Source organism: Carcharhinus amblyrhynchos, chromosome 10, assembly GCF_965287045.1.
Source record: "Carcharhinus amblyrhynchos chromosome 10, sCarAmb.v2.hapA, whole genome shotgun sequence".
NCBI classification, from domain to species: Eukaryota; Metazoa; Chordata; class Chondrichthyes; order Carcharhiniformes; family Carcharhinidae; genus Carcharhinus; species Carcharhinus amblyrhynchos.
Genome location: NC_137333.1, coordinates 65,051,312 through 65,069,564, shown reverse-complemented (window position 1 = coordinate 65,069,564; position 18,253 = coordinate 65,051,312). Strand labels below are relative to the sequence as shown.

The window sequence follows — 18,253 nt, the reverse complement described above, 5'->3', positions numbered from 1 at the left end:
AAGTTTTCCAAAATACAGTCATTTCAAAACTTCCATTTTGTTCCTTATTTTTAACATTTTCCTCAGCTCTCACTCTTCCATTTCAGGTGTGTAAAATGTTGTCCTTATGACAGGAGGAAGAAGTTCAGCATTCCTGAAGACACATCATCACTTAATATATTCTCAGGAAACATCAGCTCAGAGGCTGGCAGCATACATACTGCAGAATGTAGACTAAAGGAAGGATCTTCAGACTGTAAATCTCTAAGCATCTGTATAGACCTAATGCAGATGAATAGGATGGCACTGGAAATAGCTAAGTGGAAAATAAAAATGAGATGCTGGCTCTGCTGTAGGTGTGTGATATGTTGATTTTAAGAATCCAGACTATCAACAAAACGCTAAGTCAGGGCCAGCCTGCCAGCAAGCTTGCATGTAGTGGGTGAGAGCATGTTGGAATCCAACTCCAATTTATGTCAAGGCTTCATGAAAAGCATGTTGTTAACCATTGAGTGAATGGTCAGCTCCATGAGAAATGTAGTGAGGTCCACTAAGTTGAAACCACTGTTAACATTTTGACTCTAAGGCAAGTGTTTACAGGCAATTTCCAGAGCATCATATCATTCCTATGTTATATTCTGACAGAGGAGAGCAGTAGGACTGAAAAGTGCATTACTTGGCACCTGCAGTCCTCATTTTTTGGGAAGACATCACCTCTACTCAGCCACCACCCTTGTCATCAGTATTCTGGTCAGTGCAACACAAGTTAAAATATGCAAAAGTGCTGCAGTTTGCAGGCAATGATGAAACAATGATAATGACTGACTATTGCAAGCAAAGATCAACAAATGCTTTGCAAGAGTCAACTTGCTGAAATAGAAAAGAAGCTGACTGAATGATTGCCTTAAAGTGGTATAGGCATGACTGGCCAATATGGCACATGAAAACAGGAAATTACATCTTGATCACAATTAGTGCTAACAATTTATAATCACAGAATCTTACAAGGGAGAAGGAAGCCATGTGGCCCATCACACACCTGTACCAGTTCACTGAAAAAGCTATTCAATTTAGTTGCACACCCCAATTTATTTTCTATAATCCTGAAAATTAGTCCTCTACAAACACATGTCCAATAATGTTTTGAAAGTTATTTTGGAACCTGATTCTACCACACTTGCCAGTAGTGGATGCTGGATCTTACAAACCTACAGTGTGAAGCCATTTCTCACTTGCCCTCCAGTTGTTTTGCCAAATATTTTAAATCTATGACCTCTGCATACTGATCTATTTCAGTTTAAAAACACTCCATGCTGATCCACATATCGATTTTTAGGCTCTCTAAGTTGATCGACTCCAATTTGTTCCAGTGTGCAGAGTTAAGACTGAAAGATTCAGTTGATGATGGAGAAATGATACTTGGTATGGTCTAAAAAAAGGTCCAAATATATAATGGAGAAAACCCCATTTTCATGAGACTAAAAACAGCATTTATGCAGATTTAACATGAGTTCTCCTGATTGAACAAAGTGTTCTCGAACTTGATGGATGAAATTAAACTTGGTCGTAGTGTAGTATGGACAATAGTAAATCAGCAGCCCAACCAACATTTTCCTGTTGAAGTCAGTAAGCTGCCAGCTCACTAACACTCATTTTACACCACAGCAAAAACAACATCGGTCTGCAGGGTGAATCTTTGAAATTATGTAATTTTATATTGGCCTCAAGGATCTAATCACTTTTGAAGCTAGAGCTCCTGAGGCCTGTGGCCATAAGAGGAATAGGTTTCATAACATATCGACGTTTCTTTACTGTCACTGGGTCGAAATCCTGGAACCCACTCCCTAACAGCACTATGGATGTACCTGCACCATAGAGACATCAGCTGTTCAAGAAGGCAGCTCACCACCACCTTCTCAAGGACAATTAGGGATAGGCAATAAATGCCGGTCTTGCCAGTAGTGTCCATGTACCATGAATAAATAAATGTCATTTTCAAGAATAGTAGTGTGTACCATCTATAAGACGCACTGCAGAAATTATTCAAAGATCCTTAGGCAGCACCTTCCAAACCCACAACCATTCCATCTAGAAGAGCGAGGGCAGGAGATACATGGGAACGCCACCACCTGCAAGTTCCCCTCCAAGCCACTCACCATCCTGACTTGGAAATATATTTCCATTCCTTCCCAGTCACTGAGTCAAAATCATGGAATTCCCTCCCTAACGGCATCGTGTGTCAACCCACAGCACATGGACTGCAGCAATTTAAGAAGGCAGCTCATCACCACCTTCTCAAGGGCAACTGGAGATGGGCAATAAATGCTGGCCAGCCACTAATGCCCTTGTCCCACAAATGAATGTGAAATATTCCAATGTTGCATTAAAAATTTTATTAGAGAAATCTAAAATTGTTCAAAAACTTTGGTGTGGTTGATCACTGCTAACTCAGTTTACAGTTCACACAAAGTATTTTACCTGCATTGATACTGTGATCTCTTGCAAGGCAGCATCAGCTTCTGCTTGTTTGGTTTTCAGTAGTATGCTCTGCTCTGCTGCCTTTCTCTTCAGTTCATCAACAAGTGCTTTGGCTTCATTTAGTTTAGAAACTCCAGCCTATACCACCACATATCCAATAACATTAGAAGTTTAGCTTTCTTTATTGTCATACAACGTCAGTACTTTTTCTGCAGACCAACATAGTTAAATGGGACAAAGCAGGCTATTAATGTGAAATTCAAATTCTAAATCACCTTTTCCATCAGTAAAAATATTTAACACCAAAACTTGTGAAAAAAAGTAACCAAATTATTCTGTATAAATAACATCAAGTCATACTTGAATTTTCAGTCATGAGTTTGCTTAATGCAACTCTGATAGAATGACCTTCTGTCATTGTACAGTAATTCATTGTGCAGGGCAGCACGGTGGCACAGTGAATAGCACTGCTGCCTCACAGGGCCAGGGATCCAGGTTCAATTCTAGCCTTGGGTCACTGTGTGGAGTTTGTGTGTTCTTCCTACGTTTGCATGGGTTTTCTCCCACACTCAAAAGATGTGCGGGTTGGGTTGACTGGCCATGATAAATTGCCCTTAGTGTCAGGGGAACTAGGAGGGTAAACATATGGGGTTAAGGGGATAGGTTCTGGGTGGGATTGTTTTTGGTGCAGGCTCAATGGGCAAATGGCCTCCTTCTGCACTGTAGATTCTATGATTGTGGGATATTTCTATCAGGCTGCCTAGGACTAGGATTGCTGATGTGCATATTAAAGAAATAATAATCACACCATTAATCGAGTCACTAAAATTTTCATTTGTGATTACCATGAATTGATTATAAGGTAATAAATTGATCAACTTTCTCCAGGTAACATCCTTAGTTATTTGAGGATCGTAGAACCACAGCTTCGGTCGAGATATTACAATAGACAGAGTGAGGAGATAGGCTCCAAATCAATCTCAGGTTTGAACAGGGATTGAACCCTAAGCTGTTGGAATTATTCTGAATCACACACTAGCCACCAGCCAACCAAGATAAACAGTTCCCCAAAATGCCCAATATTTAACGACAATAATGTATTTTGTCTAGGGCGGTGGATAGAGGAGAGCCAGTGGATGTGGTCTTTCTGGATTTTCAGAAGGCGTTTGACAAGGTACCTCACAAGAGGTTATTGCAGAAGGTCAGGGGACATGGAGTTGGGGGTAGGGTGTTAGCGTGGATAGAGGACTGGTTGTCAAGTAGGAGGCAGAGAGTAGGGGTCAATGGGTGCTATTCGGATTGGAGGATGGTGACTAGTGGAGTGCCCCAGGGGTTGGTGCTGGGGCCTCAGCTATTTACCATTTATATAGATGATCTGGAGGAGGGAACCGAGTGTATTGTCTCGAAATTTGCTGATGACACCAAGATTGGTGGAACGGCAAATTGTGCGGAGGGTGTGGAGAGTCTGCAGAAGGATCTAGATAGGCTGGGCGAATGGGCCAGGAAATGGCAAATGGAATTTAATGTTGGCAAGGGCGAGGTGGTCCACTTTGGTAGGAATAATGGTAGGAAGGATAATTACTTACGCGGCGAAAAACTGCAGCAGGCGACGGTGCAGAGGGACCTCGGGGTCCTTGTGCATGAGTCGCAAAAACCCAGCTTGCAGGTGCAGCAGGTGGTCAGGAAGGCTAATGGGATGCTGGCCTTCATAGCAAGGGGGATTGAATATAAAAGTAGGAAGGTCTTGCTGCGACTGTATAGGGCATTGGTGAGGCCGCAGCTGGAGTATGTGTGCAGTTTTGGGCGCCGTACTTACGCAAGGATATTTTGGCCTTGAAGGGAGTGCAGAGGAGGTTTACTAGGCTGATACCGGAGTTGAGGGGGTTGAGCTATGAGGAGAGGCTGAATAAACTAGGCTTGTACTCGTTAGAGTTTAGAAGGATGAGGGGAGATCTCATTGAGACATATAAGATGATGAATGGGATGGATAGGATAGAGGTGGAGAGACTCTTCCCGCTCAGAAAGGATAGTAGGGCTAGGGGGCACAGCCTCAAGATAAAGGGGGGGCGGTTTAGAACGGAGTTGAGGAGGAACTTCTTCACTCAAAGGGTGGTGAATCTCTGGAATTCTCTGCCCATTGAAGTGGTGGAGGCTACCTCGCTAAATATTTTTAAGACGCGGGTTGATGGGTTTTTGATAAGAGAGGGGATTAAGGGTTATGGGGAGAGGGCGGGAATGTGGAACTGAGCCACAACAGATCAGCCATGATCTTATTGAATGGCGGGGCAGGCTCGAAGGGCTAGATGGCCTACTCCTGCTCCTATTTCTTATGTTCTTATGTATCTATATGAATGCAATGGTTCAAACTACTTCAGTTTGTTACACTAATCATGTAATATTAATCATGAGGCCACGTGAGACCAACATGTCTGAGAATAATTTTCCACAAAATGAAAAAAAATTGAAAACTATAATTTAAATGATTTGAAATAATTTGTAAGTTATTAGTTATAACTAAAAGAAGTTATTACAATTTAGCTAAGCTTGGCTGACAGCAAATATTTCGAAATTCAAGTGCTAGATGACACTTCAACTCAGTTATTTTCAACTGATCTGGTCAATCCCTGGGGAAGTTCAAGAGTCTGTTCAATAAGAGATGTTAGCTCAGGTTAAAACTTAATGAATTTCATTTTTTTTTCTGCAGTTAGTAGGTATTAAGGAAAAGAAAGGTTGATTCACAATTTTCTCAGAGACGTGAACTATCACCATTAGCTTAAGAACAAGTTCTTCTTTCTTTATGGAGCATTATCCAGTTGTAGCAGCAGATGCCCACTGAATTCTTCCGAAGTGTAAAAGCCTGTATCAGCACACAATCCATCATATCATGCATGATTTGCACCAGTGAATAGGTTATTGCATGACACTGAATTCAACAACTATCACATTCCAAAATATTAAGAGGCTTATTAATAGTAATTCATATAAACATTTTGTAGACACATGTTACAACTCTGCAAATGACATAGTTTTGATTTTGAAACATTATACAACAAAATTGCATTCAGTGATACTGTAGTTTTGTATGAAAAAGTACAAAAGATATGCACAGCATAAGCAGTTTGTGGAGTGTAAACCATTACAATGCTGCAGATGTCTCACTTTACATACATCACACCTGTCTGAATTAATTTGGTTACAAAGCATGTAGCTTATTTCCCTTAAAAGGGCTAATCCTCGCTCAAATTCTGTGACGCAAAGTACTTTTTTAGTGCTTTTAGCAGACTGAAATCGTCAGAGCTATTTGAACAAAGCATTTTCTATCGCATGTACTTCAATAAAAACAGAAAATGCAGAAAGTTTCCAGTAAGATAGGCTCTAGATCTCTAGAGAGAGAAACAGAATTAGACTTGCAGGCTTTCACCAAATCACTACTTAAATTTTAAAGTTGAGAATAGTCCAACCATCTATTAGTCACAGATGAATTGAAAATTTGAAATTTGCAGTTGTTCCAGCCAATCACATTTTATGATTGCTATTGATCCTTCTAAAATACCTGTAAATGACTCTGCCGTTTCATTAAATCAGTTTTCTTAGTATTGTAGATTGAGCTGTATACAGTCAAGAAAATCATGTATCTGTGTGGAGTAGCTCCATATGCTTTGCAAGACTCATGAATCATCAGGAAAGACTTTGTTAGATCAGCATCACCTGCAGACAAAAGCACACTCTCAGCAAGAGGTAAAATTTGCATTTAGATGATATACACCAGATCATAGATCTTTTTAAAACAGTGACAGTGAAACGCACTGTAACCTTGTTTAATTGAGCAGTCTACAGGAAATAGCACATTGGAAATACATTTTCACCATGTCCAGAATAATATATATCATCTTTGATAATGCATTTGTGTTTAAGAAGTATAATGTGATTCACGTGCGTTTAAATCTGTACTTGATTTGCTTTGTTGGATAGCTTTGTACATAAAATACTCACTTCATTTTACTACAGCACCCAAGTAAATTGCAATCTGAAAAAAAACTGCATTCACTATTGAAACTCATTTATTGAGCTCTGATTTGTTCAAGTTTTCACCTAAACCTTGGTACAGTGTTAATAGTTGAAGGGTGGAACCCACTGTTTCACAGTTTTTTTTCAGCCTGATAACAGCAGTCTACAACTTCAAAGTGCTAGCGAGAATTACACATTCAGCTTGGCAGGGTGGGGCAGGAGGAGGTGCTAAGCCCACCAGAACAAAGTACAGTGGGATCCAAATTAAAGTTAAAGGCCTCCTCCCACTCTCACGTTCGGCTGTCATCAGGGCACCCCTTATAGCCTCCCCCCCCCCACACTGCCAATGCAAGCATAACTCCCCCATCATTCATTACGCCACCCCAAGTATCAGGGTGCTATTGCCTTACCACTTGGGACATATAATCACCTCTGCGCCCCTGGCATGGTCATCACGACTGGTTTAAGTTTTCAAAAACCAAAAATGATACCCACCAGCATGACATCACACTGGCAGGAGGGGATCATCTAATGATCCTGGAAGCTACGACATTAGACCATATAATGATATTTAAATTAATTCAAATTCATGGAAACCAAGTTTTTTGAGTGTGAACCTGATTATATTTCCAGTGGAGGAAAGCGAAGGTCTCAAACTGAGATTCCATCGCTGCGAATCCCTCTATCTCACAAGAGTTAGCCACCATAACAGGAATTACACCCACAGCGATTGGGCCCTGATAATCACACCCAAAGTTGGCCCACAGAAGTGAACTCGGAAAGTTAGACAACTCTGAAATTTCACAACTCTGAAGTTTCACAAGCTCTTCAAATGGAATATATCTGGGAGATGCCACCAAGATTCTGAGTATTGTTTCCAAAAATGTCCTAATGCAAATTCCAGTCTTGCATAGATCCAGATGCCACTTCCCAGTCTTAGTTCACTCCATCCGTTGCTCAGGCTATATCAGACACCAGATTCTGGTCAGCAGGTCACACAAGAAAGCTAGTAATATCAATAACAAGATAACAGACTCAAGGACTCTGGGCCCAGTCAGAAATTTGGCAAGAATTCTATTATGGGTCACAGTCCATCACTGATTGCAAAAGTATTTTGGATTGTTAAAGCTATCACAAAAATCTGGTGCAGTTCTTGGTCTGCCCCTGAAAAAGTTGTCAAAACAAAATTCACATCAACTCATATATACTTATATGACCTAGTCAAATATTCCACCTGGCATATGTATTTAAAGAGAGATTCTGGAATATATTGAGCACTTCTCAGAACTTGGCAGCCACCTCCCTCAAAAGACCACTATTTACAAGGAGATCCAACTTAGAATTGGCAGCACCAGATCAGCTTTCCAGAAACTACGGCAGCCAATGTTTAACAAAGTTCACCGCAAGTCAACAAAAGTCCTGTTCAGTGAAGCAGTTGTCATCACCAGACGTGTGTACTGCAGTGAGACCTGGACTATCTATCAGAAATACATAAAAGCACTGGAATAATTCTGCCATGAATGCCTCTGCAGTATCCTTCAGATTCAATGGAAGGACAATTAAACAAAAGCTAGTGCCCATCTTGAAGCCAGCTCTACAAACACTCAGGCAAAACTCCTGCAGAATCAATTAAATTGGACAGGACACTGTGTCTTGATGGCCGAAAAGTGACTCCCCCACCAGGTCCTGGTTTCTCAGCTCTCTCATGGCCAATGTTCCAGATAGAACAAAGAAAATGTTGCAAAGATACCCTGAAACTCCTCTTGAATCATGGCAGCATTAACACTAAAGACTGGGAGGAGCTTGCCACAATCAGTCAAAATGGCAAGAAGCTACATCATGCTTTGCATCCAAACACCTTTAGGATGAGCAATGCAGCTACAGAAAAGGAATGAAAAGGAAGCAAATCCTACACTCTGGATCCCATTATCCTAATAGACATCCTATTATACGTGCCCAACGATCTGTGGGTTCAAAATCAGCCTATTCAATGACATTATGATCCATGCCAGAAATTCACAGCCTTGAGTAGACAAGATCTATGAAACCAGGGACAGCCGATGATGATGATTCCATCACAGAAATCAGCAGAGCAGAAAATGCAACAATAAGACTTGATTTTCATGTGCAACTCTATTAGCAATAATGATAACAACATACTATAAGGTCTGTTTTGCCACATTACTGGGTATGTGAAAACATCTTAAGCTAATTAAAGCTACTGAACTGTTAAGCAGCCAGGGCATTTCCTGCCTCAATAGGCTGAGACGCACAATGGCTAAATGTTCTAAATAGGCTGAGCATTACAAATTATCAGTGCAAAGTTAATGTTGCTGTTGCTATTCCAAATAAATTTAAATTGTTATCATCTCCACTGAGACCAATAACTTTTAAAAAGGTATCTGAATTCCAGTGCATAACTGAAATTAGGGAAATTAAAGATAGTATCAGATTCAAGGAAAAAGCATATAGATTGACAAGCAATAGACCTGAGGATTGGAAGCAGTTTAAAATTCAGCAAAGGATGATCCAGGGATTGATTAAGAAGGGAAAAAGGGAGTATGAAAGTAAGCGAGCAGGGAACATAAAAACTGACTATAAAAGTTTTTATAGATATGTAATGAGAAAAAGATTGACAAAAACAAATGTAGGCCCTTTACACTTCGAAATGGGAGATTTCATAATGGGGATAAAGAAACGGCTGAGAAATTAAATTTGTACTTACTTCAGTCTTCACAAAGGAAGACATGAATAATGTACCAGAAGTGCTGAGAGAAACATATTTTAGTGAGGAGCTCAAGAAATCAGCACCTGTAGAGAAATGGTTTTGGGAAACTGATGGGATTAAAGATTGATAAATCTCCAGATCCTGACAATCTTCATCCCAGAGTACTTAAGGAAGTAGCCCCAGAAATAGTAGATACATTGTTGGTTATTTTCCAAAATCTTTTGGACATTGGAATACTCCCTACCGATTGGAGAGTAGCTAATGTAAGCCCGCTACTCAAGAAGGTAGAGAGAAAACAGGGAACTATAGACCAATGACCTAACATTGGTAGTTGCTACAGTCTATTTGTAACTCACAATTTAGAAGGCAATGGTATAATCAAACAAGGTTAGCATGGATTTTCAAAAGGGAAATCATGCTTGACGTATCTATTGGAATTTTCTGAGGATGTAGCTAGTAGAGTTGACCGGGGAGAACCAGTGATGTGGTTTATTTAGATTTTCAGAAGACTTTTGACAAGGTCTCAGATAACAAACTACTATGTGAAGTTAAAGCACATGGGATGGCAGGTAATGTCTTGAGATGATAGAAAGCTGGTTAGCAGATAGGAAGCATAAATGGGTCTTTTTCTGATTGGCAGTCAGTAACTAGTGGGATTCCGCAGGGATCCGTGCTAGGACCCTAACTTTTCACATTATATATTAATGATTTGAAAGAAGGAGCTGAGTGTATTATCTCCAAATTTGCAGATGGTACAAAGGTGGGTGGGCGGGTGGGCCATGAGGAAAATGCAGAAATGCTTCAGCATGAATTGGACAAGCTGAGTGTGTGGGCATCTACAATGCAGATGCAGCATAATGTGAATAAATGAAAGTTATCCACTTTGGTAGCAATAATAGGAAGACAGATTATTACTTGAATGCATGTAAATCAAGAGAGGTGAATACTCAATGAAACCTTGGAGTCCTCATGCATGAGTCACTGAATGTAAGCATGTAGGTACAGCAGGCAGTAAAGAACAGAAATGATATGCTGGCCTTCATAGCAAGATGATTTGAGTATAGGGATAGGAACGTTTTACTGGAATTGTATAGGGCATTGATGAGCAGTTTTGGTGCCCTTATCTGAGGAAGGATATCCTTCCTATAGAGGGAGTACAACAAAGGTTAACCAGGCTGATTCCTGGGATGACAGGTCTGTCACATAATAAGAACATAAGAAATAGGAGCAGGAGTAGGCCATCTAGCCCTTTGAGCCTGCCCCGCCATTCAATAAGATCATGGCTGATCTGTCGTGGCTCAGTTCCACATTCCTGCCCTCTCCCCATAACCCTTAATCCCCTCTCTTATCAAAAACCCATCAACCCGCGTCTTAAAAATATTTAGCGAGGTAGCCTCCACCACTTCAACGGGCAGAGAATTCCAGAGATTCACCACCCTTTGAGTGAAGAAGTTCCTCCTCAACTCCCTTCTAAACCGCGCCCCCCCCTTTATCTTGAGGCTGTGCCCCCTAGTCCTACTGTCCTTTCTGAGCAGGAAGAGTCTCTCCATCTCTATCCTATCCATCCCATTCATCATCTTATGTGTCTCAATGAGATCTCCCCTCATTCTTCTAAACTCTAACGAGTACAAGCCTAGCTTATTCAGCCTCTCCTCATAGCTCAACCCCCTCAACTCTGGCATCAGCCTAGTAAACCTCCTCTGCACTCCCTCCAAGGCCAAAATATCCTTGCGTAAGTGCGGCGACCAAAACTGCACACAGTACTCCAGCTGCGGCCTCACCAATGCCCTATACAGCCGCAGCAACACCTCCCTACTTTTATATTCAATCCCCCTCGCTATGAAGGCCAGCATCCCATTAGCCTTCCTGACCACCTGCAGGCTGGGTTTTTGCGACTCATGCACAAGGACCCCGAGGTCCCTCTGCATCGTCGCCTGCTGCAGTTTTTCGCCACGTAAGTAATAGTCCTTCCTACCATTATTCCTACCAAAGTGGACCACCTCGCACTTGCCAACATTAAATTCCATTTGCCAGTTCCTGGCCCATTCGCCCAGCCTATCTAGATCCTTCTGCAGACTCTCCACACCCTCCGCACAATTTGCCGTTCCACCAATCTTGGTGTCATCAGCAAATTTCGACACCATACACTCGGTTCCCTCCTCCAGATCATCTATATAAATGGTAAATAGCTGAGGCCCCAGCACCGACCCCTGGGACACTCCACTAGTCACCAACCGCCAATCCGAATAGCACCCATTGACCCCCACTCTCTGCCTCCTATTTGACAGCCAATCCTCTATCCACGCTAACACCCTACCACCAACTCCATGCCCCCTTCCCTTCTGCAATAACCTCTTGTGAGGTACCTTGTCAAATGCCTTCTGAAAATCAAGAAAGACCACATCCACTGGCTCTCCTCTATCCACCGCCCTAGACACATCCTCATAGAACTCCAATAAATTTGTCAGACACGACTTCCCCTTAACGAAACCATGCTGCGTCTGCTCTATCAAACAATTCCCCTCAAGATGCCTTGCTATTTCCTCCTTGATGACGGATTCTAACATTTTACCTACCACAGACGTTAAACTAACCAGCCTATAATTCCCTGCCTTTTGCCTGCCACCCTTCTTAAACAACGGCGTAACATTAGCCGTTTTCCAATCTTCCGGCACTTCCCCGGAATCCAGCGACGTTTGGAAAATAACCACCAAGGCATCCACTATCACCCCCACCATTTCTTTCAGAACCCTTGGATGCATATATGAGGAGAGACTAATTTGATAAGAATTATTACTGGAGTTTAAAAGAGTAAGAGAAGATCTCATAGAAACTTATAAAATTCTAACAGAGTTAGACACAGTAGATTCAGAAAGAATGTTTCCAATAGTGGGGGAGTTCCAGAACTAGGAGTCATAGTTTGAGGATAAGGGGTAAACCTTTTAGAAATGAGGTGAAGAGAAATTTCTTCACCCAAAGGGTGGTGAATGTGTGGAATTCACTATCACAGAATGTAGCTGAGGCCAAAATGTTGTCCGATTTCAAGAAGAAATTAGATATAGCTCTAGGGGCCAAAAGGATCAAGGGATATGGGAGGAAGGAGCAATCACGATGTTGAATTTGATGGTCAAAATGAATGGCAGAGCAGGCTTGAAGAGCCTGCTTCTAGTTTCTATGTTTCTAAATGATCACACAAAATTCCAAGTACTTTACTGTAACGAATAAACTGAAAGCAACATTGACTAAGAACTATTTGTGTAGGTAACTTACAGTCTAAACTATAGAAAAATTCCCCATTTAATTTTTAAAATAAACAAAAATTCTCCACAATAGTGACACTTTACACTTTCCCCTAAGTAGACATTTTATTCTTCAGGAGCCAGTCTAAAACTATTCTCTGCTTCCAATAGCTGACTTTTTTTTTCTTTTTCCAACCTAGAAACTTGTAATCAGATAATTATTTTTTGCTGTGAAGGTTACACAGGAGATTTCAATTCTCCAGCCCAAGTGAGGCAAATCTTATTGACTCCTTTAGATCCTCACAGACTTGGCCTCTGCAATCTGAATGTGAGCTCTCACTTACATTCTGCGTGGTGAACAATAGGATCATCTTTTCTCTACTTCAGGTAAAGGACCATCTTTCTCTATCTCCTGTTTTCTCTTCTCACATCCTTGCACACTGACCTGTGTTTTTAAGGTTCAGCGATAACTTAGGAAAACCTGCAATCCAATATCACAATGGCTTTCTCGGGACTTTTGCTTTCCAAAGACCATCTCCATTGTAACCTGAACCACGTGGGTCTTATAGACAGGTAGAATTGTTAACATGCTATACTCTAGAATTCCAACTCCATTCTATCATGGAATTAAATAGATAGTTAAAGTACAGCAATTTATAAAACCTAACATGCTTAAAACCTTCCTGAAAGACTTGGAGATCAACAATCTACATAAGAACAGTGAGCATGGATGCTCTCACCATTGGCCACATGTGTGACTATCGATACATTCTCAGCATGACTGGAATTGAACACCTCCTGTGCCCATAGCAGACAAGCCACCCAGGCTTGTTGCCAGGTAGAATTAAGAGCATATCAATGCTCATTCCTCCATTTCACCTTAAATCAAAGAGGTGGGCCAGAACTCTACCACTTCACATAAGAACATAAGAAATAGGAGCAGGAGTAGGCCATCTAGCCCTTCAAGCCTGCCCCACCATTCAATAAGATCATGGCTGATCTGAAGTGGATCAGTTCCACTTTCCCGCTTTCTCCCCATAACTCTTAATTCTCTTGTCTGTCAAAAACCTATCTACCCGTGACTTAAATGTATTTAGCGAGGTAGCCTCCACCACTTCAACGGGCAGAGAATTCCAGAGATTCACCACCCTTTGAGTGAAGAAGTTCCTCTTCAACTCCGATCTAAACTGCACTCCCCTTATCTTGAGGCTGTGCCCTCTAGTCCTGCTGTCCTTTCTGAGCAGGAAGAATCTCTCTACGTCTACCCTATCCATCCCTTTCATTATCTTATACGTCTCTATAAGATCCCCCCTCATCCTTCTAAACTCCAACGAATACAGACCCAGTCTATTTAGTCTCTCTTCATAGTCCAACCCCCTCATCTCCGGTATCAGCCTAGTGAACCTCATCTGCACTCCCTCCAAGGCCAAAATATCCTTGCGCAAGTGCGGCGACCAAAACTGCACACAGTACTCCAGCTGCGGCCTCACCAGTGCCCTGTACAGTTGCAGCAAGACCTCCCTGCTTTTATATTCTATCCCCCTCACTATAAAGGCCAGCATCCATTCGCCTTCTTGATCACCTGCTGCACCTGCAGACTGGGTTATTGCGACTCATGCACAAGGACCCCCAGGTCCCCCTGCACCATAGCATGCTGCAGCTTTTCTCCCTTCAAATAGTAATCCCTCCTACTATTATTTCTGCCAAAGTGGATAACCTCACTCTTGCTAACATTGTACTCCATCTGCCAGGTCCTCACCCACTCGCTCAGCCTATCCAGATCCCTCTGCAGACTTTACACACCCTCCGCACAATTTGCTTTTCCACTCATCTTCGTGTCATCAACAAATTTCGTCACCCTACACTCAGCCCCCTCCTCCAGATCATCTATATAAATGGTAAATAGCTGAGGGCCCAGCACCGATCCCTGCGGCACTCCACTAGTCACCAACCACCAATCAGAATAGCACCCATTGATACCAACTCTCTGCCTCCTATTAGACAGCCAATCCTCTATCCACGCTAACACCTTACCCCCAACTCCATGCCCCCTAACCTTCTGAAGCAACCTTTTGTGAGGCACCTTATCAAATGCCTTTTGAAAATCGAGAAACACCACATCCACCGGTTCCCCTCTGTCTACCGCACTAGTCACATCCTCATAGAAATCCAATTCACCCACCACAGAATCGGCACAGACAAGGGTCTGACAACCCAGGGCAGGAATTTCCGGTTTCACCTGAACAAGGCTGTTAATCCTGCCCCATAGTTCCAAAAGGTAACAATTTAAAAACTTTATACTTGTAGCAAAATTACAATAGTTGTTATTTTATAATTTTGAAAGCTCAGTGAAAATGATATGCTGTTCTGAAAAAAGAGTGAGCTCTAGTAAAACACATGATTGTGATGTAATGATTCAGGTGGCATACCAAATTGCTATTGAAAAGCTCAATTCCATTTGAATATTGTTGCGTATTTATCATTATTACAATGTATTAGTTTCACTTAAGGAAGGTGTAGCGACAGAGGAAAACAAGGAACATGACAATGACAGTGAGAACTGTGATGATGAGCTGTATTCCTTGACTTGAATATTAAAACAATTGATCAGGTCAGGTTGGCAAAAGGTGGAAACTGAAATTCAATTTGGAGATATGCAGGTTGGGGAGGACAAACAAGGTAAGAGGATACATAATAAATGAAAGCATAATGAGAAAGGTAGAGAAACAAAAGGACTTAGGACCAACTGTCTAAAGAGCCCTGCCATTGACAAACAATAGGTAAGGTGGTTAAGGAACACATACAGAATACTTTCCTTTATAAGCCACGGCAAAGAATATAAGGAAACGAGGTTATGCTTGAACTGTATAAAATACTGGTTACGCCACAGGTAGAGATGCTGCTGGCAGTTCTAGCCACAGCATCACAAGAAGAATGTGATTGTATCAGATACCGTGCAGCGGAGACTTCAACGATATTGCCAGGAATGTTGAATTGTAACTATGAGAAAAGATTGCCAAAGAGAAGGTTGAATGGAGATTTAATTGAGATGTAAAAAGCTACGAAGGCTCTTAGTAGTGCAGAAATTTTAATTTGCTGAGAGGCCAATAACACAAACTATAAAGATATCTGAGCTCATCTAATTTTGGCCTCTTTAATATTCTCTGTTTTAAGTGCTGCACCATTGGAGGCTTTGCAATCAGCTGCCTCCACCCTAAGCTCTGGAATTACTTTCCTAAACCTACTCACCTCTCTACTTCCCTTTCCTCCTTTAAAACAATTCTTAACATCTATGGGGGGTGATTTTGAACCCAGACTTTGTGTCTGCAGGAATAGCAGCACGTGCTCAAAATCTGGAGAGCGCAATTCGCACCAGCAGATTTCTGAGCTCTGACCTTACCGGACCCTCGGGTGGAGTGGTGTGAAACATACCACAGGACCGCAGAAAGCTCAGTTTAATACATTAGCATATCATTAGCAAGCATTCTCTCCAGGACTTGCCCCCTCACCAGCTATTTCCTGGGACCCAGAAATGAATCTGTCATGGGGGCCTCCCCAGGGGCGTCAAGGTGAGTATAGTCCCTGGGGAGAGGGGTATAGCTGGGTGGTGGCCTGACAATGTTCCTGGCACTACCCCTTGGCACAGGTTGGCACCACGTCAGTGCCAACATGGCAGGGCTAATCAGCGCTAGGGTGCTGGCCCCACTGGGAGCCACATGTAAGAAGGGGGGGATTCAGTCAGATTTGGTTGCGGACCAGGAGCAGACAGAAAAGTGGGGGGTGCTGCTGATGGCCGTTTGGGAGTTTGGGGGGGGGGGGGGGTAGTACCGACTGGGGAGGGGAGGGGAATGGGGAAGGGGCTCAGGGGTGGAGCCCCTGAGACCTCTGTGGTGAGCTGGCAGGTAGGTTTACTCAGCTTCTGATTGGGGCACTCTTTAAAGTTGGCACCCTGATCTCTGTGCAGCTGAGTTTCAGTAAGAAGTCTCACAACACCAGGTTAAAGTCCAACAGATTTATTTGGTCGTAAATGCCACTAGCTTTCGAAACGCTGCTCCTTCGTCAGGTGAGTGGGGAGTTCTGATCACAAACAGGGCATATAAAGGCACACACAGTTTACAGAATACTGATTAGAATGCAAGTCTCTACAGCTAATCAGCTAATCAAGTCTTAAAGGTGCAGACAATGTGAGTGGAGTTTTACCAGCGTATTTAGGCTCCCTGTGTGAAAACATGAAACAAGTCCCCTTGATTTTTTTGGCAGAGTGTCATAAAATCTGGAAAGAAAAAAAATCATTTTTTCTAGAGAAAACATGCCAGTTTTCTCTCCGGAGACAACACTCTGCCATGTTTTGGTAAGATTCCCTCCTATATCTTTGATCAAGTGTTTGGCCATCTTCACAATATCATATTATGTGGCTTGGTATCAAATTTTGCTTCATGATTCTTCTGTGAAGCGCATTGCGACATTTTATTATATTAAGGTGCTCAAAAATACAAGTTACTGTTGCTGTTGAAACAAGACCTGCCTTTTAGAAATCTGTGCTGATTGTCTTTGTTTGGCAAGCATTTCCAAGCCACTGTATCAATTCTGGCGAATTAAACAATTAAACAATCATAAAATAAAACTAACTGGCCGAAAATTTGCTGGTTATAATCATCTCTAGTTCTAATTATCCAACCCCATTGCAACTGGGATTCTCCAGTCCCACTGCAGTGAATGGAGTTTGGGCTGAGTGCCAAATTCTCCAGTCTTGCTGGCAACAGTGACGAGGCAAACAAGATCGGAGAACCCTCACCTCCATTTTTGAACTTGATGGTCACAATAACTGTCCTCCATTCCTACGGTACAGTTTTAATTTCAACAGAATTTTGGAAGATTTTGTCAATTTCCCCTATATGTTTTCCCAGAATCCTCAGTTGTGAACTATCAGATTCCACAATTCTTTTCACATTCAATTTTTAGACGACAAACTGATGGATCAGATCAAAGCCTTCCTCTGAAGCAGACTAGTGCATCACTCAAGCCCTGGTGAAGTTTACTGTTTTCTACTTCAAATTTGAATAACTTCATTGGTATTCTCTGTCTCTCTTCAAATAATAACATTTGTTAAAACTCCAAGGTTTTTCTTGCTAAAAATCTATCCTGTAACAGCTTATATTTCTATACAGCTTTTGAGCACAGAAAGCGTTCCAAGTAACTTAAAATGGTGTAAGATAATAATAGACTCAAAGCCGAAAAAGGGAGATAATGGGACCAAATGTCTCATCAAACAGGAGGGTTTAAAGGAGAGACTTAATCTCCAATCATGTGGCTGAAAAACCTCTGCCAACATTTTTAGATAAAGAAACAATCTGTTCCTTAAATACTATCCTTCCACAATGCCATTAGTAGCCATGAATAGTAAAAGTGAAACATGCCTATTTCACTTAAAATTAAATTATCCTATATAACTTAGGTTAATACTATTAGTCTGTCCTCCGACTAGCCAGATGTCAACTTCAGTTTGATTGGAACCTTTAGTATTTTTTTGAAAATCCCTAGCAATAGAAATGATTCTGTTTCTATTAATTGAAGCATTTTTCATAAGATAGTATATCATGGAATGCAACTTCTATGTAATTACAAATGAAAACTCCCCACTAATAATTACACAATAGCCCAGGAACCACCGATTTATTCAACCATGACTGAATAAGATGTTTTGAAATGATGCATTTAGTTTTTGGTTGGGCAGTATCAATTAATTTAATTAAATAACAACATTAATTGTTCCATAATATTGACTGCTAAGAAATAGAACTCAATACCAATGAATTTTATA

The 18,253-nt window shown here is 41.6% G+C and overlaps 1 protein-coding gene across 2 annotated transcripts in view; it reads right to left on the bottom strand.

Annotated features, from left to right (window-relative positions):
• The window catches only part of dync2h1 (dynein cytoplasmic 2 heavy chain 1), a 546,351-nt gene that overhangs the window by 326,872 nt on the left and 201,226 nt on the right, over nucleotides 1–18,253 (bottom strand). For both annotated transcript variants that reach the window (XM_080197215.1, XM_080197216.1), the window contains exons 55-56: nucleotides 6,011–6,165; nucleotides 2,458–2,595 (exon numbers count right to left, since the gene is read on the bottom strand). In XM_080197215.1, coding sequence (XP_080053341.1) covers nucleotides 2,458–2,595; nucleotides 6,011–6,165 — 293 coding nt within the window. The remainder of the gene's footprint in view (nucleotides 1–2,457; nucleotides 2,596–6,010; nucleotides 6,166–18,253) is intronic.